A 26,571-nucleotide genomic window follows, 5' to 3' on the forward strand; every position below is an offset into this window, starting at 1 on the left:
TCTGAAGGCGCTGTACATCAAGTTACAAATACTACTACTACTACTACTACTACTACTAATAATAATAATTCTTTACATTTATATATCACTTTATTCACTACTCAAAGCACTTCAGTGAGTGAGGAGCCATTTCAACCACCACTAATGTGTTACATCTATCTGGATGATGTGACAGCAGCCATTTTTGTGCCAGTATGCACACCACACATTAGTTATTAGGTTGAAGTAATGTGAGAGAGCCAATTAGAGACAGGAGATGATTAGTTGGCCAGAATGACTAGGCCGTGGTGGGCAGTTTAGCCTGAACACCTTACTCTATGAAGGGTGCCTAGAGATCTTTTAATGACCACAGATATTCAGGACCTTGGTTTTTAAGTCTCATCCAAAGGATGGCACCATTTTTACAGTACAGTTTCCCTAAAACTACACTGGGGCATTGGGAACCCCAGACCACAGGGTAAGCACCCCCTGCTGGCTTCACCAGCACCTCTTCCAGCAGCGGTTTTCCTAGATGTTCTCTCATCCAAGTACTGGCTGGGCCCAAACATGCTTAGCTTCAAGTGGGTGACTTGTTCTGAAGTGTCGGTGGTATGGCTGCCAAATGAGTTCATGCTAATTCGTTGGCACACAATTTGTGAAACAGATGCATGGTGTGCTCAACAGAACTCATAAACCTGTTCTTCCTCCAAATGAAGGTTACTGTGATTGCATAAACCATGAAGGATGGCCTTCTATAATTTTGCAGGGGCAAGTGTATAATCTAAGAGCTTTGTTTGACACACCTCTGGAAGTGTGCATGATACAGCTGTATTAGAAAAGAAAATGTTTGTTATATAAGACATATTCACAAAAAATGCATAACCCTTTATTCAACTTATCAAGTTGAAGATCAAAATGTAACTTTTTGTAACACAATTCATGGCATTATATTTAACTGCCTGTAGAAGGGGCCTGAGTTGCCTCGAAAGCTTGCATATTGTAATCTTTTTAGGTAGCCAATAAAAGGTGTCATTTGCTTGACTTCTTGCTGCGTCTATAATGGCTAACACAGTACAACACTCTACTATTATAATATACAGTAATGTATTAGTATAGTTTGGAACTGTTACATTTACGTTTCAAATATAAAGTATGAAATTAACAGTAATGCTCTAAGGATAAAAGATTTTCTTCTCAAAAGTGTTGTGGTCCCACATGTGCCTACATTTTCACATTTCAATGATCCTGTGTGGCAAAATAAGGACTTCATTAGGGGAAGCAGCATGTAAGGAAATGTGATCATCAGATCATGGGTTAACAAACTGAGGAAAATAAGAGCTTTCTATTTGAGTCTCCTTTTTGTGATGCTGTAGACAAGCAGTTAACTCATCAGGGAGGACTGTCGGACCCTGAAACAAGCATTCAGGTTCTGACTTACACGCACCTAGAATTGAGTCACTGCATAAGCCGTCTAGTGTCATATTTTTTCCTCCCATTTCTTCTTTTAAGAAAAGGCAAACATCTTCTCTTTGGAGTGCATCTTCTAAAGAACCGCTGAACAGTAAACTTGAAAGTAATGCACATTCCTCCTGGAGTTTGGCTTTTACTTCCGAAAATTGTTCATTTACATCATTAGAAGCTGCAAGTGCAGGTATTCTAGGGCCATCCACCAAAACGTCTGTGTTTGTAATCTGAGGTTTATACCCATCTTCGACAGTAAAGGTAATGCAGGTCTCCATATTATCTGTGCATCGTGAAATAACGGAATTCAGGAGTGTTTCCACATTGGTTGAGTCTGTCACTTCCTCCACATCAGTTACAGATGGGTCAGTGTAGATGGAATTCCATGAACAGTTAGAGAAAGTCCGCTCTTTGTTCTGCAAGCAATGAAAAAATGGTTAATTAGCTATTTTAAGAACGATTATCCTGCTGAATTTAGTGCATAACCACAACGTAAAGAGGTTGAGGCCTCCAAAAGATCCTACAAAAGCACATGCCTGTCCAAAACCAGCCAGCCCCCAACTACTAGCGGCAGGCTTCATTCTAAGCACGCCCCAAAATCGAGAAACTATCCTTAGACGACTCTTAAGTAAAATAAACTGGAAAAATTTGGTTTTACAAGACAAATTGAAGCAAAGAACACTTTTAAATCAAATATTGATTCCATAAAAAGAAACAGAATAAGTAACAAAAGAGCAAAAAAGATGTGCCTGAATGTCAACCCAAAGCAAACAGGCCCCAAAAAACACTATCCATAAGCCAAATTCAGAGACAGAGCAGAAATAATTTTAAAAAATCAGTACATTTAAATGAAAAGCAACAATCACAAAAAATTCTCTTAACACTTTAAACATGAGGTATGAGTTAAGTTGTATCTGTTTGAGCCTGTCAGAATGCAACATACGAGAAAACTCATACCTCAGTTTGCAGCCACCATATATGTATCCAGCTTGCTGCTGAGCTTTGCTGCTGTTGTCTCAGTTAGCTACTCCAGTGCTGCCATCTAGTGGACATCCTTAAAAGTTTTTTGTTTTGTTTTGGTGACAACAGCTTGCAGAAAATATTGCTATTAACAGACTGGCCGTAGTTAATGTAGTTGCAAAAAGGCATAAAGCTGCTAATGTTTTCAAACAACTAGATTTATTGCAAAAAGGATATTTTGATGATAATGATGGTGATTGAGATAATAATAATAATAATAATAATAATAATACATTTTATTTATAGGCCCTTTCAAACACTCAAGGACACCGTACACTTTACACAACACCCAACACACAATAGAGTACAGTGTTTACATAGAGAAGGCAAGTTTAAAAAGATGAGTTTTAACTGAAGACTTAAACAGAGAGAATGAATTAATGTTTCTAATCTCAGGAGGCAGTGCATTCCAAAGTCGGGGGGCAGAACGACTGAAAGCTCTGTTCCCCATTGTGGAAAGACGAGCGGAAGGAACAGTCAATTTAATTGAGGAGGATGATCTAAGAGTACGGGAAGGGGTGACGATGTGGAGAAGGTTAGACAGGTATGGGGGGGCTAAATCATGAATAGCTTTAAAGGTTAGCAGAAGGATTTTAAACTCGATGCGGAACTTGACAGGGAGCCAGTGAAGTTGATGCAGAACAGGAGTGATGTGGTGAGTAGAAGGAGATCTCGTGATAATACGGGCGACTGAGTTCTGGACTAATTGAAGTTTGTGAAGAGTTTTTTGAGGGAGACCAAAAAGAAGAGAGTTACAATAGTCAAGGCGAGAGGTGACAAGGCTATGAACAAGAACTGCAGCAGAGTGAGGGGTGAGAGAGGGGCGGAGACGGTTGATATTACGTAGGTGGAAGTAAGCAGATCGTGTAATAGTATTGATGTGTGAAAGAAAGGAGAGGTTATTATCCAAGATGACACCAAGACTTTTGGCCTGAGAGGAGGGGGATAGAGTACAGTTATCAATTATAATAGGGAAGTTATGGGATTTGGATAATGTGGATTTTGTAAGAAGGATCTCTATAGGATAGTAACAATTAATTGCATGATATAGAGCCTGTGGGCTCTGGCACTGATATGGATAGCTGCCCCAATTGGAAATCAGAAATAGACGAATTGTTTAAAGAAACCAAGTTAGTCTGATTTTTTTTTTTCTTCCAAACTAGGGGGCTATGTCCCCTGCTTGCTTCGCTCACCCTCCCCCGGGTTTGGTTTACCAGATATACAATTTAAAGAGATTATTATTTTCATGGGACATTGTTACATATGCATTACTTTTACTTTAAAACTTTAGTAAAAACAATATTTGGAATTAACTTTTCTTCAAGATCGCATTGAATTTTGATTCCGTGTTTGGACTTACATCGTGACAACGCAACATGTGAGTGAATATCGTTTCTTTCTCTCTAATAAATAAAATGAATTTTTCGAATGTTTGTCCATGCTCTTTCTTTTTCGCTTTGTCATGGATGTGTCATCTAGAATGTATAAAATTATTGTTCTGATAAAATTTATAAGAGCTGAGAGAGCTAGAAGTCTGTCTGCGAAAGCATTCACATGACTAAGAGCTGAGAGCGCAGGAAGTGTGTCTGACAAAGGCATTCACATGAATGAGGTTAGATGACCGTGGTCTTGTTTGAAAATAGTTGTAAGTAAGGAAGTGCTGCCGGATGCTAATCAAGAGTCACCTGAAGCACATCCGAGTGCATTATAAAAAGGGCTGCCTCACTCCATTCAAAAAGCCGGAGTCGGGTGGCAGTGGACAGAGCTTGTGAGAGAGGAGCGGAGGCAGCAGAAGAAAAGGAAAGAGAAAGAAAGAAAGAACGAAAGAAGGACTGAGTTTATTGGGGTTTGTACACTGTGTGTGCTGTAAAGACGTGGAAAAGAAGAATAAATGTGTGTGCTTTTGGACTTGTGAGTCTGTGTGTCTGTCTGGGTCGGGCTGGTCTTCTACACTATGTAAATGGATAACCTTCAGGGATAAGCAATTTCCTGCCTGGCCTGTTCTGTCTTTATGTCTCTGCCTACTGGATACAAAACCTGATTTGGTGTTTATGATCTTCAGCAATGTCACAGACTAGAAAGACAGACATTCTAACTTGTGTGATCCTTCATCAGATTATTTAATTTTTTCCTACAACGCTCCATAATGCTTAATGTACATCCTAGTAACATGCTGTATCCAGTAGGGGGCGCTAGCTCCATTGTTGGAATGAGTTCTTTTGTAATTGCGGCGCGTTACATAACCCGAAACTATATAGATATAATATAAAAAGGCGATACCCCATCCTTAGTGACACGGCAGTAAGAAATCACATAGGAGAAATAACTTTGCTTTCTTTAATGACGGTTTACGTGGCATAACAGATGAGGAAGCCATGACAAGACCGTCACCCAAGTGGGGGCCCGATGTATATAGTCTGCCATTTTTGTGGCTGCATTGGAAGGATTTTCCAGATCGGATGACGTTATCTCCCATCCGTCCGTCAGCTTCAAAGGTGTGCCGGGCAATGTTCCAAGGCTTTATACTTTTTCTCCATGTGCGGCCCCCACTTAGGCAAATAATACAATTCCAAACAATGCAAAGAGAGGATACAATTTCATGCTGAGTTTGACACACAGAAATAGTGCATGTTGCCCATTTCGCAGTTGTCCTTAACTTGTCTTGTCTTAAAATGCTTGCCTAGCAGTTCTAAATGCTGGGCCCCTGTACTAAATCTGGCTTTGTGTTAGCTTGTACATGTGAGAAGAAAAGAAAAACAGATGTAAAATATTTGCACAAAGATGACTTGGCCTCCAACAAGCTTCAGTGAGCTCTAGATGTGAGTTATTTCTGAATAAGTATGTGTTAGAATGACACAGGCATTGGGGCTGTGTAAGACCTCTGGGGAATCGAAGGGGAACACTTGAATGGTATTGTATAACCTAGGAGTAAGATCATTGATAAATGGGTGGAGACAGTATAAATAAATAAAAATATAAATACTTTCAAATACCTGCAAAAGCTTCTTCACGGAACTGTTTTCAACTTTTGGAAATTCTTCCATAAAACAGTGAGGTGCCCATAATTTCATTCTAAAAAAACAGAGGACAATAAACAACTTCCTTAATGCAGTACATGAGACAGAATTTACAGTATGCACACAGAAATATATTTGTGGCAAGTCATAAAATATGAATTTACTGGACTAAACAATTCAATCTTTGTTTTAGGTGAAATATTAAAATCATTAAAGCTTTGCGTTCAAACCAGTTTCTACGAAGACGTATTGTAAGCTTGGGTAATGTGAAAACACCCACTCTGCCTGTAATGTCATGGCTGGCACAAGACCCTCTACTTCAACAGTGTTATGTTACAACCAGGGTTTATTCCCTAGCTTATTTTTATTTTCCCTTTTTGTGCCTTTTTTGTTTATTTTACATTATTATTTTTTATATGTTCATTATAATCATTTATTTTTGTTAATTTTGTTAATTTGTTATATAGTGTCTGTGGATTGTGGTTCTAGGTTGTGTTTTGTGGGCGGGAACCTCCAAGAGGAGGGACCACCCTGATGTCATCACCAAAGAACCGCCCTCAGCCAATATACTGCAGGCTGTTGAGCGGGTCCTTCAGTCATTCATTAATGTTTGGAGTGTGTTTTTTTCTGATTTTTCCAGTTTCTTGGATTTTGCCTTGGATTGCCTTTTGCCTTATGACATATTTTTTGTCATTTTTTTGTTCCTTTTATATTTATTTTAAATTTTTTTTCTTTTTTTTAAGCTTATTTCTAGACTTGTTTCCAAAAGTTTCTTATGGTATTCCTTTCCCTAGGGAGGTATTTTGAACATTTATTTAAAGTAGTTTGAATCTCTATCCTGTTTTTGGTGCTTGAACAGGCCTGCCTTTGGAGTTGGGTGATCAGACTGCCTAGGATGAGGTCTCCTCTGGGGAGGCTAGGGAAGGCCCTGGACTGGTTTTGTGAGTCTTTTAGAGACCTCACATCATTTTATGATTTTGTGTGCTGATCCATCATAACGGACAGAGCTGCTACAGGATGACTTTAAAGGTCACAGGTTAGAGCTAGGCTAATCTTTGAATGTTGACATGGCTTCCCTTAGTCTCAGTCACTGATGCTGAAGATGGTTTTAATTTTTTTTTTTTTTTGGAAGTTAAAGCCTTTCCCAGTTAAAGAACCTGCTCATTATGCTTTAATATTTTAGCCTTTCTTTGTTGCTCTTGGCATTTGGCCAATCTGCATTTCACGGGCAATTAGAATGGGAGTATGCAGCAATTCAGGTTCTTTGGGTTCAACAAATTGTATAATGCACTGTGAACACAATTAGGTAATAAGGTACAATATAGTAAAATTGTTTCATTTTGTTCTACAGGGTGAGCGCTTGTAAATGTGACTCACCCAATGTCACAGTGGGACCCATAGATGGGAACCACAGCGATAGCCTTGTGGTTTAGTATTCAACACCTCAGCCACATTACCTATAAGGTGTAAGCTGAAGGTGTTATAGGGGGTTGGTCTAAAATGTGAAAGCAATGTTACATTCTGGATGGCAGAATTGTGTTAATAGAAAAAGCCATCCAATAACAAAACATGTTCTGAGGTGTTTTCTTGCCATTTATGGTCACCATATTGTGCTGATAGTTTTTAATTCATTTATGCATCATAGGGATTCATTGGAGCCCACAGTGAGTTATTGGGGTGTTTGTATTGTGGTTTATGATTTGTTCGTTACATATTGGAGTTATAATATAATATAATATAATATAATATAATATAATATAATATAATATAATATAATGCAAAGTGTATTTAAATGTCTTCACAGACATAAAGTGGATTCAGACAGTATTCAGAGCCTTTCACTCTTTGTCACATTTGGTTATGTTGCGGCCTTGTGCTAAAATCATTTAAGTTCATTGTTCCCTCAACAAGCCACACTCAATACCCCAGAATTAAAAAGCGAAAACAGGAATCTATACATTTTTGGAACTATATTAAAAATAAAAAACTGAAATATCACATCAACACAAGCATTCAGACCCTTCCCTCAGTATTTCGTTGAAGCCCCTTTGGCAGGGATTCCAGCCTGTGGTCTTCTTGGGTTTGACGTGACTATCTTCTCATACCAGGATTTGAGAATTTTTTTGCCATTATTCTCCATAGATCTTCTCAAGCTCTGGCAGGTTGGATGGAGACTGTCAGTTGACAGCTATTTTCAAGTCTCTCCACAAAAGTTTGATTGGGTTCAATTCCATACTCTGGCTAGGCATACAAGAACTTTCCCAGAGTTGTCCATAAGAAACTCTTGTGTTGTCTCTGCTTTGTGCTTAGGGTCGTTGTCCTGTTGGAAGGTAAACCTTTGGTCCAATCTGAAGTCCAGAGAGGCCTGTGGCAGGTTTTTATTCAGGATATCTCTGTACTTTGCTTTATTCCATATGACTGAAAACCATCTGAACAGTACAATGATGCCATCAACATATTTCATCACTAGAATGGTATTACACAGGATGGCTTCCTCCAGACATAATGTAAATCTTGGTTTAATCAGACCAGAGAGTCTTGGTTCTTAGATTCTGAAACTCCAAGAAGATTTCCATGTTTCTTTTTCTGAGGAGAGACATTTGTCTGGCCACTCATCATAAAGCTTAGATAGATGGGATGTTGCATTGTTGACTATTCTTCTGGAAGTTTCTTCCATCTATGCACAGGTTCTCTGGAGCTCAGCCAGATTGACCATCAGGGTCTTGGTCACCTCTCTTTACTATGGCACTTCTTCCATGATTGCTCCTGTCTGGCCTGGCAGCCAGCTCTAGGAAGAGTCACGGTTGCTCCAAACTTCTTCCATTTAAGGAAGGATATCATGAAGGACACTGTGCTCTTGGAAACCTTAAAAGCGGAAGGTTTTTTTCGTAGCCTTCCCCAGATATTCACCTTGACACAATCCAGTCTCTGAACAATCCCTTCAACCTCATTGCTTGGGTTTTGCTCAACTGTTGAACCTTCCGCAGACAGGAATGTGCCTTTCCTAATCAGGTCTAATCATTTGGCTCGACCGCAGGTGGACTGTAAACCAAGCATAGAAACATCTCAGTGATGACCAATAGAATGGGATGCACCTGAGCCAAATTTCAAGTTTGACAACAAAAAGGTCTGAATACTTGTGTCGATGTGGTGTTTAGGTTTTTTTTTTATTTTTAATGCATTTTCAAAAGCTTCTAAAACCTTGTTCTGACTTTGGCATTCTGGGGTATTGTGGGTTTCTTAATGTAAAGGAAAATGAATTTCAACAATTTTAACACAGGAAAGGTTGCAAAACAGAAAAATGTGTAAAAAGTGAGAAGATCTGAATACCCTCCGAATCCAAAGTATAAGGTCTGTTTATTCTGTATTTGCATATTTACAAATAGATGTAGCTTGAATATTTTTAGACATTGTATGGGATGGCTGGCAGCCTTACCCGGCTGAGATGAAAGGACCAGGGTAAACAGTGTGCACAGGGTATTATCTCCCCCAGCAGTCCCCCTGGGTTGCAGTGGTCCCTTGGATTCCCACAGGAACATGGAGTTCTTCAACTGAGACCTGGTGAGTTCTGTGGGTGCCACCAAGTGGTGCTGCAGGGACTGGTGAGCCCTAATTCATGGGGTTTGGACCATGTGTACAGAAGACTGGAAGTACTCTCGGGTGGAAGATAAAAGGAGATGCCTGCCTCAGATGGATTAGCCAGAGTCTGGAAGTCAAGGACAAAGCTTGCTGGAGGAGGAATGGAGGTGGACAGAGGAAGCGAACAGACAGAGAAATGAAGGTGAAGACAAAGTGCTTTGTGCTTTCTTACTGTGCTTATTCACTGCATTATGTATTACAGGGGGGAAACTATTGGGAAGTGATTCCCACACCTGTGTAAAAGCCTGGGGGTTGTGCAGAGACTTGTGTCCATGTCTGTCTATGTCGGGTTTGTGAGACGAGCACCCTCGCCCCCAGTGTCCACAACATATAAAAGTATAGTATAACATGAGAACATTTCAAACACCATTTCTGAAGTGACAAACAGGGCCCGTTTCAAGTACAAATATTCAAATGAATAAAGTTGACAGTCAAGGACATACATTTTTTTTATACCGTATATACAAGTCTAGGGCGGCACGGTGGCGCAGTGGTAGCGCTGCTGCCTCGCAGTTAGGAGACCCGGGTTCGCTTCCCGGGTCCTCCCTGCGTGGAGTTTGCATGTTCTCCCCGTGTCTGCGTGGGTTTCCTCCGGGCACTCCAGTTTCCTCCCACAATCCAAAGACATGCAGGTTAGGTGGATTGGCGATTCTAAATTGGCCCTGGTGTGTTTGTGTGTGTCCTGCGGTGGATTGGCACCCTGTCCAGGATTGGTTCCTGCCTTGTGCCCTGTGTTGGCTGGGATTGGCTCTGGCAGACCCCTGTGACCCTGTATTCGGATTCAGCGGGTTAGAAAATCGATGGATGGATGGATATACAAGTCTGGGCTTGATTTTACCGTATAATTTCCAGTATTGTATAATGTCAGTTGTATAAGTTGAATGTGGAAAAGTCACGCTATTGGTCCAAGAGATTATGATATGCTAATGCCCACCTGAGTGAGTAATCACAGAGCACACGGCCTTTTTACCTATGTATTGTGCTTACGTGACCACACAGTAATACCCAAACTATTCCAAAGTAACGCTTACACTGTTTTCTATGTTTTTGTATCTCACACACTAATGCACCTTTATCGTAAGAGCATCCCTTATCTACAATAAAGCATTCAATCAGAAGAAAATATGAAGCTGGATTTAAACTAAACATCGTTGAAGTAGCAAAATTCGACGTATCTGAGAAACTGATGCGAGTTTGGAGGAAGTAAGAAGATGTAAAAACAAAAAAATTAAGTGTCTCATTTTTGAATGGGCGTATAAGTCGGGGTCTGATTTTATGATCGATTTTTTGGGTTTTTGGGTTTGAAGACCCGACTTATACGCAAATACGTACAGTAACTGAAATTCTGCCAGAATGAACCAGAATGTTGCAGTTACAGCCAGAAACAAGGAACATGCAAAGGCTACATCACTCATGGGACATAATATTTCAAACAGCATTTGAATAAGATGATAAAAAGATGAGCTACCAAACCCTGGCTACTGTCTGTCATTTTATCATCTCACAACCAGTCAGCATTGCCATCCAACCTCTTCCTCAGAAGCAAGTCACCTGGCTACAGCTGTAGATACGTTTGTCCATAGATGTGTTTTCGCACTTGCAGCTGAGACTCTGGTTCTGATGATGTTTTGCTTTCCTGAGTCTTGAAAGTAGTTACTTAATTTAATTTGAGCAACCAATGAAATTCAAGCTAAGTACTGTAATTTCCCTAATGTTCAAGTGTTTTGTCATTCTCTTACCTAGGTAAGGTATTGTCAAGGCTATAAAAAAGCCACATTTCAGATAGCCTCTACCTTCTCCAAAGTACATTGAATATAGAAAATGGTTGGGTAATAATGTATGTCCATCCATCCATCCATCTATCCACCTGTCCATCCATCTTCTAAGTCACTTATTCTATAAAGAGTTGAGACAGGAATCAAAGGCAATTGTATTAAACGATGGGGAACTTTGGCTATCCAAGAAGCTCACGGCTATTAATCCACCCCTCCCCTTACAACCTCAACCTCTACCCCTTCACTTGCTGTATATTGCCTTTTTTCATTTCTATATTTCTAATCATTTTCCTCTGATGATGACACCTGGCAGGTTGTCAAAAGCTTAAGAATAAAAAACTATTTTAAGATATGTGACTCATTTTCTCCCTTTGTGGGTCTCTAGCTACAAATGTGCAAATCGTATCACAGACCTTTGCTTCCATATACACATGAGGGACGTTCAAAAAGTTTCTGCACTTTTATATTTTCGTTGTAAACGGTGAAGGCAAGGGGAGTAGTAATTGGTCATGTCTAAGAGTGTCATGTGACTGGAAAAACTGCATCGCAAAGGAAGCTGACTGTGTAGAAAAGTCATGTATTTTTCGTCTGAGAGTCATATGGAAGTGTATTGTACAGAGAAAAGAAAAAAAAAATAGGCACACAGTGGGAAAAAAAACTCAAAATGTCAACTATAATCTTGAAATTTCCACTGTAATCACGTAGTTTATTTTTGTCATTAAAGAAGAACATCATATACTTCATCTTAAAATCGTTTATTTTTACTAGTTTCTCAAATATCATCGTAACTAAAGTAGCTTTGTTTTGTATGTGTTCTATGTGTGTGAATCACTACGTGCTTCTTAAAGGGTTTTCTTTTCCTCTGACAGGACACAGAATCCATTACATTCATGATATTACAGCTCTCTGAATAATTTAAACACTGAGATGTATACTTGATGTAATTTTCATGATGATAGGAGTTAAAGTGTGTTATTAAACATGGGAACACAGTGGCGCAGTGATAGTGACGAGCAAGATGCTTGCTGCGCCGTGTACGAACTTCGATGAAATTATTTATTGTAGCAGTACTGTCTCTTTCAAACATACTAACCTCCAATTCATGTCCTTCCTTTTCTTTCTCCAAGTACCTAATTGTCACACAATCAGCTGTGTAATAGACGTTAAGCCATTTGTAAGCTTAGAACACCGATTCTTCAAAACTTTTAAGGAACATTGAAATATCTTTGTAGTACATGTTTAATTATTCTATCCATCTCTCCATCCAGTGTCACACCAGTTTCAGCAAGAATACAACGCAAGGCAGGAACAATCCCTGAACTAGCTAGCATTGCGATATGTGTCCTCACATGTTTAATTATTAACAATATAGATTATTTAAATGATGTTAACATTTTACCTGTATAATTTAATAAACATATTTTGCTGCATTTCATCTTAAAAATTACATTGTCATCAAATGTAAATATGTGCTTTATAAAGTGGCTCAGGTTGTGCAATATTATAACTGTAGTGCAAGTTTACAGTGAGGTGATTGTACTTATACAGTAAGTACAAACAGTTCTACAAGGAGAAGTTGATGGACTGATTGAGTGCGTTTAAAGCTCTTGGGATGAAACTGTTTCTGAACCGCGAAATCCCTACAGGAAAGGTTCTGAAGCATTTACTGTATGGAAGAAGTTCAATAGACTGTGCGCATGGCTGAGGCAGTGTGTGCTTGATGCTGTATATGGATAATTCTTTCTGATCAGCAGCTGTAAAGCTGTGATTCCACACTCAGATACAGTGATATAAATACTCTAAGTGGTGCATTGAGAGGAACATCGCTAAAGCAGCTATGGTATTTGGAATAGTTTGGCCATTCCGTGGACCATTATATTGTTACAGGTTAATTACAATCAGATACCTTAAACTAATAAACTATATGGGGTTAATTTCAGTGTATTTGATAAAGCCACATCAGCGATGTGGATCTAAAAAAGAAAGAGAAACCGCACTGGAACAAAAGCATTGCTTTCATGCTGGGTGCCGCCAGTTTGCAAAACCAAGCAGAGAACTTGCGTATGCCAAAGATTTAGCTGGCTTGAAAATGTGTGTGGCTTTACACCAAGTTTAGTTTTTATAAATCATGATGTGAACGTGGAAACGGGCATACGCAACATTTTTGTGTGTATGCACCGTTTATACATGAGGCCCCTGGTGCTTCTGCTATGTCTTGGATGGGTTTTCTTTGTTTTCTCTGCCTAAAGATGGCCCATTTTTACTTACAAGGACAGCTCTTTGGACCTCATATTGAGAGTTCACAATAACAACTTCTAAATGCAAATTCCACACTTGGAATCAACTCCAGACTTTCTACCTGCTTAATAATTAAAGAAATAATGAGGGACCTGCTTACACCTGGCTATGAAACAGCTTTTGTCAAGTCAAATATCCAAATACTTTTGAGTCCCTGAAAATAGGGGTGGGTGGGAGACCATGTATAAAAATGGCTATCATTCCTAATGCGATACAATATTTCTGTTAAACCCTTTGAATTAATGCTGAAAACCTATAATCCAAGCATGTAATTATTTCTTCATTTCAAATCAATTGTGGTAGCATGTAGAGCCAAAATTATGAAACCTGTGTCACTGCCCAAATGCTTACTGTATGTACCTAATGTACCTTATGTATACATAAAACATTGAATTGCCTTGTGTGAGTGTTTGTGTAAGTGAGCTCAGTCATGAACTGATGCTCCAGTTCAGAGGTGGTCCCTGCTCTGTACCTGATGTTTCCAAAACAGGGTTTGGCTCCCCATGACTCTATATACAGAGTTCAAAAAATGAAAAAATGAATAATACGGTGGTGCTTTGGTTTTCAATGCTTCCTTGCAGGCCTCTGTCCCCAGTTTGACTTGTGGCTGGGGTGCCTTCTATGTAGAATTTGACTGTTCGAAGGTGTTTTGTGTTGTCTACTCAATCTTTCAACTTTAAACGGACTCTGCGTCATTAAACACACGAATATTCCTTTTGAAGGATGGTGATCCTATTCAAGGCTGCTCAATACAGGGACAAGACCCTGCCGGCCAGTTCTAATCAGAAGAAAACAGGTATGTAAAATGGATGAACAGATGGACAACACCCTTAAGTTAATATTAACACAAGAACTGTGTCTGCTCTAATGTTCCACCTTCACCTGTACACTGACAAGATACCAGAACTGAATTTATAATGTTGCTTTTCTGTAGCTGGCAGGAATGCAAGATCTTATGTGTGAAGTTTTGTTTAATATTTAAAATAAAAAACACTTTGTTACCTTTTTCTGATGCTTTTTTGGAAGACGAAAATTAGCAATATCCCCAGGGAAGAGAACACAGTCAAACAGATCACAGTAGGAAAAAAGATGTCGTAGTCATCTATACAAAAAAAAAAAAAACAAACATAAAAATAAATTAAAGAGCTGAATATGCATGCAAGATGCACTGCTACTTTAAGCTGCAAGGGCACAGTTTGCCAACATTCACATAGTATTCAGCTTCCTTAATATTTTTGGGTATTTTTTTATCAATAATACATAATTAAGTGTGTATTTTAACTCCTGCCTGTTCTTTTACTTTATCTAAGTGCCTGAGTTAGGTTAGGGGATGAAAGCCCGAGGGTGAATACTCTGGTACACTGATCCTGCTTATAGACTTTTATTTCTACTTAATATATATCCCTAAACAACTAACAATAATAAAGCTTTTACATTTTAAAAAGTATTCAATAAAATGTATCCTAAAATTGTCTTAAACAAATATATTTCAAAAACTATTAAAGATGCAATATAAATAATGTAAAACAACAAGGGGTTCAAAAATAGATAGATAGATAGATAGATAGATAGATAGATAGATAGATAGATAGATAGATAGATAGATAGATAGATAGATAGATAGATAGATACTTTATTAATCCCAAGGGGAAATTCACATAATCCAGCAGCAGTATACTGATACAAAGAAACAATATTAAATTAAATAGTAATAAAAATAAAATGTTCGCATTTACTCCCCCGGGTGGAACTGAAGAGTCGCATAGCATGCGGGAGGAACGATCTCCTCAGTCTGTCAGTGGAGCAGGACGGTGACAAAAGTCTGTCACTGAAGCTACTCCTCTGTCTGGAGATGACACTGTTCAGTGGATGCAGTGGATTATTCATGATTGACAGGAGTTTGCTTAGTGCCCGTTGCTCTGCCACAGATGTTAAACTGTCCAACTTTACTCCTACAATAGAGCCTGCCTTCTTAACAAGTTTGTCCAGGCGTGAGGCGTCTTTCATCTTTATGCTGCCACCCCAGCACACCACCGCGTAGAAGAGGGCACTCGCCACAACCGTCTGGTAGAACATCTGCAGCATCCTATTGTTGAAGGACGCCAACCTTCTCAGAAAGTATAGTCTGCTCTGACCTTTCTTACATAGAGCATCAGTATTGGCAGTCCAGTCCAATTTGTCATCCCCGTCATCAATACCGCCCCGTATTGACCAAAATTTTAAATTGTTAATTTTAAAATTAGAAAATCATATATTTTTGCATAAGACTTTAAAATAAAACTTAGAAATTAAACATATTAAATTTATAAAAGTTACAACAAATATTTAATCAAGGTATCAAGAAAATTAGGGTTAGGCTTAGGGTTAGGGTATATCTAAGTGCCTGAGGTTACAGATGTAGAAAGGAAGAAAGTGCTAAGCTACCTGATCATGGAGTGGTAAGTGTGTGGGATTTTAGACATTTTATTAAGGTCTACACAATAAAGAGTACGAAAAAGGGTCACCATAGGAGACTTTACAAGATTAAACAGCAATTGTGGCTTGCAGCGGTCAGCTATTTAACTAAGAAGGACTTTAACTTAATTGATCACTGACTAGTGCTAAGAATGATAGTAACTATGTTGATTAAAGTCATGCGTACATCTGGGAAGCACTGTTCTGGCTTTGGTCAAGTAAGCAATTCCACCCCGAGACGAGAGAGAACGATAATGCTAATGGTATTGTCTGCTCCCCAGTAGCATCGAAGAGTTATCAAAAAAGTTGTGTAGCTCTGCCCTGCACCTCTAAGAAGACTCCACCTCTTCTGGCACCAATGCTATCAAAAGCAGACACCTAGGGAGTCGGGTGTCAGACCTTGACCAGAGAAAGAGGAGGACAGAGCATCTGATTCTCCAAGTCACAAAAGCACCAGAGAGAATGAGGCTAACCAGAGCTGATTGTTTTGTATTTCAGTTGAGATTAAATGGCGTGACCCAGCTGGCACCCAATCTTTAATTCCTGCCTATGACAGTTTGTTCCTGGCCATGTTACACTTGGGAGATCCTGAGACTTCACAGGATTCCCCCTAACTTGTTGGATGTCATACCTGGTCTGTACACTGGTACTGTGAGTGCTGTGCACAGTGGAGGCAGAACCTCCGTGTTTTTCCCAGTTGATTCTGGGGTTCATCAGGGGGGTGTTCTGTTCCTACTCTGTTAAGTGCTTGCATGGACTGGGTGTTGTGGAGGATCGTGGAGTTCAGCGGCTGTGGGACATCTGTTGGTGAAGAAAGATTCACTGATCTTGGCTTTGCCAACAATACTGTGATCTTCACCAAGTCAATGGAGGTTCTGAGTATCTAGCCTGCAGATGTCTTGATAAAAACCAAGATCAAGGCCTTTAATGACCTCTTGGGCACAGCCATCAGCAGTGTGTCTGTCTGCGGAGAGAGTGTGAACCTTATCGAAAGGTTTACTTACCTCGGCAGCGACATTCTTGTCTCTTGTGAGTCTTCCTATGAAGTCAGTAGATGGATTGGAAGGGCATCGGGGGGGGTCATGAAGTCACTGGAAAGGGGTGTGTGGCGCTTCTGATATCTTTGCAAAAGGACAAAGATCCAAGTCTTTAGAGTCCTGGTGTTTCATGTCTTGCTATATGGTTGCGAGTCAAGGACGCTATGCAGTGACCTTAGATGAGAGCTGGACTCTTTTGGTACTGTTTCTCTTTGGAGAATCCTTGGGTACCGTTGGTTTGACTCTGTGTCAAATGAGCGGTTGTTCATGGAGTCCTGGATGAGGAACATTACCTGCATTGATGAGGTCCCGCCTTAACGGCACTACAGCCATGTGTCACGATTCCCCGAGAGTGGGCCAGGCGAAGGGGTTGCCCGTGTAACACCTGGGTCATTTCTAGAGGGTGGAACTGGACCGCATATCTGCCTGGGGGCTTGCTAACCAGGATCCCAAGCTGTTTTGTTGTGTGGTGGGTGTGGCAACGTGCTGTACCAGTGCATGCACCCCAACCTCACCTGACCTGACTGACCATGTTACACCTTATTGTGAAATGGTCAATGAAAGTGCTAAAAAGTAAAAGTGCCACATACACTTAAGACTGAGAGATGGCCTAGTGGTTCGTGATGGTTATGCTCAATATAAAAGATACTATATAAAGTGAAGATTGTCAATACACAGTATAAAAGATGCATCCCGGCCTGATTTACGTTTTTGATCTACTGAACAATGTCATGGACATACCAAGTTTGACCATTTTTATCTCTCCAGGTACTCCTTCTCCAGCAGACGAGGATGCAGTGACATAAAGGGTGTAAATCATCCCGGGTTCAAGACCCTCCAGTCTGATCTCTCTTACAGCAGAATCCACAACTAAATCTGAAAAGAAAGCAGCACATTGTTTTGTTATTACATTTTTCAAGACAAAGGTTTGTTAATATAGAAAAATAAGATTCTCACATAAAAATCAGATAATTTCAAGGTCCCTAAAGAAAGTGAACTGTGATGTGAATAAGGAACAGAGGAATAAAGAAATTGCAAATGACTTGAAAGTGAGAGTTCAAGAGCTCCTACTTAGTTCACCTCAGTGGTTCAGCAGGGGGATTCTCGGCAGTCCTGGATCAGCAGAATAAGATAATGCGCTGTTTTAACTGGGACATATTTTAAGTTTCCTCAATTTTACTTTATTGTTTCTTTTATCTGCCGTTTGAATTTGTGTACATGCTTGTTCACTCACTTAACTCCTTCAGGGCTTTATCTGGAGGGCTCATATTTCTAATGATCTAACAAGGTTACCATATATTAGCAAATCTCTTACCATGAATTATTATAAATTGCTCTTGACTGAGCTGCTGAAATGGCGGCTTATGATACTTTAAGGTTTACAGCTGCAGAATTCAATAATGATATAAAGGTAATTCAAAATTGATTCAGTCAATGTTGATTCAGATTGCTACAAATCACAACGCTGCATTAGCATGAAAACCTAAAACAATAACTGCCTGATCATAACATCCATCCATCCATCCATCCATCATCCAACCCGTTCTATCCTAACTACTGGGTCACGGCGGTCTGCTGGAGCCAACCCCTGCCAACACAGGGCACAAGGCAGGAAACAAACCCCGGGCAGGGCACCAGCCCACCGCAGGGCTGATCATAACATGGACTTGGATAAATGTCTACCATCAAGAAACAATGAAAGTTACTAACTAACTGATTTGTTCTCTTTCTTCGATAATCTGAACAGTGACTAGGCTTGTGCTTAAAAAAGGCATTTCATTCTGTTTCATCGTGGACTCATCTCTTTCACATGTAGTAGCTATAAGCAGGTGTACAATAATGGTGGCTTTTTCATAAAGGTAAGGGTTTGCTTTGAAGAAACGTAAGAGATTCGACAAATGAGAGGAGACCATTCAGTCCATCAAGCCTGTTTGTTTCGCTAATAGCTAAGCTGTTCCAATATCTCATCCAGATTCTTGTTAGAGGTTGTCAAGGTTTCTACTTCAACTTCATCACTCAACAAGCTTAAGGTACAGTTTTAGAGCATTTCTCTTTGTTCAACAATAAAAGAGAGCCCGGGAGGCTAGTATAGTGCCTTTTGTGAAAGATGAGGCACACCAACAGTACTAGGGATTACATACAATACAACAGCTTGCTCGATAACACTGGGTTGCAAAAATTAGTAATCTGAGATAATGGAAATGGAAAGACAGTGCTGACTACGTAACAGCCTGCTTGAATCTTAAAAGAAAATCTTCTCCCAGTGTGCTCTTCTTTGTGCTCCAGTTATTATTAACTTTCTCTAATACACTAATAATCTGATTATTCTTCACTCACTTAAAATATGGAACCAATGTAGCAATCACTTTAAGGAAAAGACACTGCTGGCTGTCCTATTATATAATAACTTTGTATTCAAGCTCATCCTCGGCTATAGAATACTAAGGTTTTGGTACTTGACATCTTAGCCTTTAGAGCCTTTCCTACTCCGTACTAACCCCTACTTCCTCTGATGTTCTTTTTGTGGTTTTCTGTGGTGCTGATCTGCGCCACCACCACCTAATCAAAGCACCGTGATAGATAGATTGATAGATTAAAGGCCAGAAGTCCACATGACCATCATCATCAAGTTCTTCCATGTGAAACCTGAATACCATGAGGACTGATTGTGAGGTCATTTATGTTAGGTAGAATGCCTAAAGGGGGCTGGGTGGTCTTGTGGCCTTGGAACCCCTGCAGATTTTGTTTTATTTTTGTTTTGTTTTGTTTTTTTCTGTCCTCACTGCCCATCAGACCTTACTTTTATTCTGTGTTAATTAGTGTTCCTTAATTCTTTTTTCTTATTTATTATGTTTTTTTCTCTTTCTTCATTATGTAAAGCATTTTGAGCTACATCATTTGTATGAAAATGTGCTCTAGAAATAAATATGGATGTTGTTGTTGTAGACATCTTTATATTGATAATATGTTTGAAGATTTTATGAGCTTTGTTGTAAATATGGTTTAAGTGCCAAGCAGGATTATCTCACATCTAATCCAGGATGGGTATGGGACACTTAACAAGATGTGAAGACAAAACAAAGGAGCATCTATACTAATAAAAGGCAAAGCCCTCACTCACTGACTGACTGACTACTCACTCACTCACTACTCATCACTAATTCTCCAACTTCCCGTGTAGGTAGAAGGCTGAAATTTGGCAGGCTCATTCCTTACAGCTTACTTACAAAAGTTGGGCAGGTTTCATTTCGAAATTCTACGCATAATGATCATAACTGGAAGCTATTTTTCTCCATATACAGTGATCCCTCGGTATATCACGCTTCGACTTTCGCGGCTTCACTCTATCGTGATTTTTTTCTCATACACGCTTACGTCACTATGCATGCGCTTTCTGAGAACTTTTATCTAAGCCCTACAATGGCTCCTAAAAGTACTGCTTTTCTAAGCCTTCTGACAATAAAACTAAGCGCCGGAGGAAGATGCTTACTATCCAGGAGAAGGTGAAACTCTTGGATATGATTAAAGATGGCAAGACCCTACAAAAGCCTCCTCACGCATATGAAAAGACAGCGCCAGCAACTGCCTATCAAGATGTTCTTCAGCGGGCAACCAGACACCCACTGCCTACTCTTAGTACTTCTTTAGCGGAAGAAGACAACGACGCACCTGCTGAAGATACTGCACCACCTCTGAAGACTCTCCTACTGAGGTTGTGCCTTCATAGGTTAGTGGTTGTGTACAATTAAATGTACGGTACAATAATCTACTATATAAAAGCGTTTGGGATTGTCCGCTTATTACAGACTTACTACTTGCGGCTTGAGTGCGAAGCGATGCGCTGGAAAAATGGACAAAATTATGTATATGAAAATAATTAATGTTGATGGAGTACAAACGCCTCACAGCGTAGTAAATATCAGGGGAGACGGTGCTTGCTTATTCTCATCTATAGCTTATAGAGTGCATGAAACTCCGAATTTAGCGGTACAGATTTGGGCTGACATTGTATGACTTTGGACAGGCACTTGAGGGGATAAAAAAACGTAGGTTTTGGAGATGTTATGAATGGGCACTTTGATGTTCTCATTCCCTACACTTACATGCCTGATGTACACATGGAGCGCACAAAAATTGAGGATAAAAGTCGTTCGCCTTAAAAGGCGAGTGCGCCTAGTAATATATTTGTAACGTCTAATATGTCTTATTTTCTCTTATTTTGTCAAATACAGTATATTGGGTAATATGAGTGTAATGGTGACTAAAGGGTGTTCCTTCATGTCTAGAGGGCTCTAATAATGTTAAAAAACGTATTTAGAAGGTCATAAACAGGTTTTCTATACTCTAACTGCGAAAATATTCGATTTATAAATAAAGAATCCTACTTTGCGAAAATTAATTTATCACGGTAGAGTCTGGAATGGATTAACCGTGATAAACGAGGGTTCACTGTACTGTAATGGAGTTGCGCTCGATGGCCGTAGGGGGTGGAGTTTCATGTGACATCATCACGCCTCCCACGTAATCACGTGAACTGACTGCCAACGCAGTTCGTAGAAAACCAGTAAGAGCTCCAAAAAGCGCTGAAGAAAACATGCATTATACAATTGAGAAGGCAGCGAAACAATAAGAAGCAAGCGAGTGACATATACAACCATATTCATGAGTGCAGCTACTTCGGAAACAAAGCAAGGTGTAAACCTAAAGTTTAAATTAAGTTCATAGACAGGCTGCGCTGGCGTTTGTCATGCCCACGGCTAATCGCGGGATACAAGTTTAATGAGAGGACGCAGGATATAAACGAGAGTTTTGATCACTTTGTAACTAAGTTAAAATTGCAGCTGAAGGGCTGTGCTTATGCAAATTCCGAAAGACTGTGTTTGTGGGGGGATTGACAGTTAAGGCGGGTGGGGAGTCACGTCATCATCTCCCCTCCCATTCACCTCATTTCGCTCTGAGCTGAGCTCCGCAGCTAACGCACGCAGTTTGACGCTGCCACCAAATACTCACAGAAAAATTCACAAGTTAAAACACACGCTCTCTCTACAGTTTCTCCACACTCTGAATCCTCCAGGCACTACTTACAAAAGGTTACATTGACAAACGTGTTACGTTATTTTTAAAATGTTTCCTTTTCTTAGCACAAGCACAGCTAAGAAGCTTCGATTCATGTGCTCCATAACGCGTTAAAAAATAACACATTTAATCACACTTTGCATTCCAAGCAAAGGGGAACTTCTGTCAATGCATGATTTCCTGATACACCGATTACATTGATGTACACATCAGAGCTCCAAAAATGTAACAGTCGGAAGAAAGTGCGTTGCTACGACTGATTGGAGGAAAATTTCATTTCAAAAGACTACCTGACGGAAGCCTTGATAAAAGCGTGGTTTTGTGCACATATATATATATGTATATATATGTGGATGTATATGTATATATACTGTATATATGTGTGTATATGTACAGTATATATATGTTTATGTGTGTGCATATATATGTATATATATATATATATATATGACAGCAACACTCATGACAATGACAATGTCAATCATGTTACGTTATTATTAAAATGTTTCCTTTTCTTTTTCATTAACACACTACTTCTCCACTGCGAAGCGCAGGTATTTTGCTAGTTTTGAATATTAGACAAGAACAGACCATTCAGCCCAACAAAACTTGCCAGTCCCATACAATTAATTTTTCTAAAGTAACATCAAGTCAAGTTTTGAAGGCCCCTAAAGTCCTCCTGTCCACCACACTATTTGGTCTCTTATTCCAAGTGTCTATCGTTCTTTGTCTAATGAAAAACTTCCTAATGTTTGTGCAAAATTCATCCTTAACAAGTTTCCAACTGCGTCCCCGTGTTCTTGATGAACTCATTTTAAAGTCACCTTCTTGATCCTTGAACTAATTCCCATCATCATTGTAAACACTTCACTCAGATCTCAGATCTCCTCTTAATCTTCTTTTGTTTAAACTGTAAAGGCTCAGCTCTTTTAATCTTTCCTCATAACTCATCCCCTGTAGCCCCTGAATCAGCCTCATTGCTCTTCTCTGTCCTCTTTCTGTCCTCCCTGGCCATCGGACCTTACTTTTAGTCTATGTTAATTAGTATTGCTTAATTTCATTTTCTTATATATTTTGTCTTTTTTTCTCTTTCTTCATCCTGTAAAGCACTTTGAGTTACATCATTTGTATGAAAATGTGCTCTAGAAATAAATATTGGTGTTGTTGTTGTTCTCTGGACCTTTTCTTGTGCTGTTATGTCCTTTTTGTAGCCTGGAGACCAAAACTGCACCCAGTACTCCAGATGAGGCCTCACCCTTGTGTTATAAAGCTTGAGCAGAACCTCCTTGGACTTGTACTCCATGTGTCAGTCTATCAAATTTCTTATGTTCTTATGTGCGTGTGTCTATGCCCAGCAATGGTCGGGTTTCTACCCAGCTTTGGTTCATGAGAAGTGAAAACGCTAATGCCAGGACAGTCTCAAGTATTTCAGAACACAGGAAAGATTACACTTTACTTCACCCCACTTCCATTTTTTTTAACTGATGGAACATGAAGATGTTTTTAATGGTGAGATGGAGCTGGTTCAATAATGGATGGATATTAGACTATGATCTTACTCTGAAAGGTACACTGCTATATATAAAATAAAAATTGAATAAGCAGCAGCGTACATAACTCATACACACAGGTAGTTATCAAACGAAAGCCTTTTGTGTGAAGTGCATAGAGAGGTGGGTGCCCCTCATGCCAGACACACGTAACAAGGGGCCCGTCCCAAAGGGTCCTGTCAGTAAGGTTATCAGTTCAACTTAAGCATACAGACTGCGCAGACTTTCACAGTTTCCGCTGTGCATTTCCTGTCTCAGAACCAGCAGTCACACTTCTAATTATAACTTTGTGCTGACCAGCTAGAGATCTTTTGATGCTTATAGATTCACGCAGTCTTGGCCGGAAAAATATGCTGTCTTGATGCCTGAAATGTGCGTTTGGTTTTTATTTAGAATTTCTCCATCAACTTCAATCAGGTGTTTTAGGTGAACAACAGTAGGAACTCAACAAAGATTCTACTTCACTCCACCTGCACGCATTTACTGGTGGGACATGTAGAAGCTTTTCATGGGTGACATTTTTTGACTGCCCTTGTTTTTGAAATGTCTCTTCTGGCTGGGTCTGGAGATCCTGGGCCTTTTACTTTGAAAGAATTTGCAATCAACCACCAGATTTACTTTCTCTATCACCTTTTACGGCGATTAAAGTGCACTTTATAAACATTATGGAAGATCAGGGGTCGTGCTTCCCCCTAATCCGTACACAGACAGGCACTGAGACAGAAGTCCAAGCACACGCTTTTATTTCTTTTTCTTTTCAGTATACAAATCACCAGCTAATATCGCTCAGTCCCTTCTCTCTCTTTCTTTCTCTTCTCTGCCACCTCCACTCCTCTCTCCAAGTTTTGTCCTCCTCCTTCCAACTCTGGCTCCCCGAATGGAGTGAGGCGGCCTCCTTTAAGCTGCACCCAGAAATGTTCCAGGTGCTCCCTCATGATCTTCCAGCAGCAGTTCCTCTCCTGGCTGCACTTCCAGGTGTGGTGGAAGCGCTGCAGTCCAGGGCTCCAAAACTGTTGAGGCGCCCTCTGGCGGCAGCCATGGGCCCCCACAGGGTTGAGCTCCAATCTCCAAGCCTATGACCCAGATGCAATCCAAGGGGGGCAGCCCTCTCGTGTCCCGGGGGAGGTATTGTCTCTCTCTCTCTCTCCTGGTCCTTTCATCATCGAGGCATCCTGGCTGGGCAAGGGTCCCAGCCCGCCGCCACAACATATATAGTTGTGCTTGAAAGTTTGCGAACCCTTTAGAATTTTCTATATTTCTGCATAAATATGACCTAAAACATCATCAGATTTTCACTCAAGTCCTAAAAGTAGATAAAGAGAAACCAGTTAAACAAATGAGACAAAAATATTATATTCGGTCATTTATTTATTAAGGAAAATGATCGAATATTACATATTTGTGAGTGGAAAAAGTATGTGAACCTTTGCTTTCAGTATCTGGTGTGACCCCCCAATAACTGCAACTAAACGTTTCTGGTAACTTTTGATCATTCCTGCACACCGGCTTGGAGGAATTTTATCCCATTCCTCCGTACAAAACAGCTTCAACTCTGGGAAGTTGGTGGGTTTCCTCACATGAACGGCTCACTTCAGGTCCTTACGCAACATTTCGATTGGATTAAGGTCAGGACTTTGACTTGGCCATTCCAAAACATTCACTTTATTCTTCTTTAACCATTCTTTGGTAGAACGACTTGTGTGCTTAGGGTCGTTGTCTTGCTGCATGACCCACCTTCTCTTGAGATTCAGTTCATGGACAGATGTCCTGACATTTTCCTTTAGAATTCTCTGATATAATTCAGAATTCATTGTTCCATCAATGAAGGCAAGCCATCCTGGCCCAGATGCAGCACAACAGGCCCAAACCAAGATACTACCACCACCATGTTTCACAGATGGGATAAGGTTCTTATGCCGGAGTGCAGTGTTTTCCTTTCTCCAAACATAACGCTTTCAATTAAACCAAAAAGTTCTATTTTGATCTCATCTGTCCAAAAAACATTCTTCCAATAGCCTTCTGGTTTGTCCACATGATCTTTAGCAAACTGCAAATGAGCAGCAATGGTTTTTTGGAGAGCAGTGGCTTTCTCCTTGCAACCCTGCCATGCACACCATTGATATTCAGTGTTCTCCTGATGGTGGACTCTTGAACATGAACATTAGCCAATGTGAGAGAGGCCTTCCGTTGCTTAGAAGTTACCCTGGGGTCCTTTGTGACCTCACCGACTATTACACGCCTTGCTCTTGGACTGATCTTTGTTGGTCGACCACTCCTGGGGAGGGTAACAATGGTCTTGAATTTCCTCCATTTGTACACAATCTGTCTGACTGTGGATTCTGTGGATTGGTGGAGTCCAAACTCTTTAGAGATGGTTTTGTAACCTTTTCCAGCCTGATGAGCATCAACAACTCTTTTTGTGAGGTCCTCAGAAATCTCCTTTGTTTGTGCCATGATACACTTCCACAAACATGTGTTGTGAAGAGCAGTCTTTGATAGATCCTGTTCTTTAAATAACACAGGGTGCCCACTCGCACCTGATTGTCATCCCATTGACTGAAAACACCTGACTCGAATTTCACCTTCAAACTAACTGCTAATCCTAGAGGTTCACATACTTTTGCCACTCACAAATATGTAATATTCGATCAGTTTCCTCAATAAATAAATGACCAAGTATAATATTTGTGTCTCATTTGTTTAACCTTCCATCCTCACCATGTTCTACAGAGGCATCATTGAGAGGGTTCTGACCAGCTGCATCACTCTCTGGTATGGCAATTGCAACATATTCAACCGCAAGTGCCTGAAAAGGATAGTAAAGACAGCAGAGAATATTATTGGGGTGCCTCTCCCTTCACTACAGGACATATTTTACAAATGCAGTGTCCGCAAGGCCTGCAGCATTGAGCAGGAGCCCTCACACCCCTCACATGGACTTTTCACACTTCTGCTATCCAAGAGAGGATACTGCAGCATCAAAGCCAGATCTGCCAGGCCGCAGGATAGTTTTTACCCCCAAGCTGTCAGACTCCTTAAAACCATGCTGCCACCTGGGATCTTCCACACTTCCACACTCAACCACTTCTAAAAACAGAACTTTTATACATGCCGGCCACTTTCCTGCAAGGACGAGTGTGCATGTGGAAAAGAACTGAAAATCTCATACTGACCTTTAAGTAATTTTACAGTCTTGATATCCTTCTGCTGTGAAATATGCTGACTTGTCATTGTTTACATGTCTTAAACAACTATTATCATACAC

The 26,571-nt window shown here is 40.1% G+C and overlaps 1 protein-coding gene across 3 annotated transcripts in view; it reads right to left on the bottom strand.

The window, feature by feature from the left end:
• Positions 1-1,009: 1,009 nt before the first annotated feature.
• Positions 1,010-26,571, bottom strand: part of il23r (interleukin 23 receptor) — a 155,115-nt gene continuing 129,553 nt past the window's right edge. For all 3 annotated transcript variants that reach the window (XM_039735809.1, XM_039735810.1, XM_039735808.1), the window contains exons 13-16: positions 17,422-17,556; positions 14,192-14,291; positions 5,454-5,532; positions 1,010-1,856 (exon numbers count right to left, since the gene is read on the bottom strand). In XM_039735809.1, coding sequence (XP_039591743.1) covers positions 1,287-1,856; positions 5,454-5,532; positions 14,192-14,291; positions 17,422-17,556 — 884 coding nt within the window. In that variant the 3' untranslated portion in view covers positions 1,010-1,286. The remainder of the gene's footprint in view (positions 1,857-5,453; positions 5,533-14,191; positions 14,292-17,421; positions 17,557-26,571) is intronic.

Source organism: Polypterus senegalus, chromosome 14 (genome assembly GCF_016835505.1).
Source record: "Polypterus senegalus isolate Bchr_013 chromosome 14, ASM1683550v1, whole genome shotgun sequence".
NCBI classification, from domain to species: domain Eukaryota; kingdom Metazoa; phylum Chordata; class Cladistia; order Polypteriformes; family Polypteridae; genus Polypterus; species Polypterus senegalus.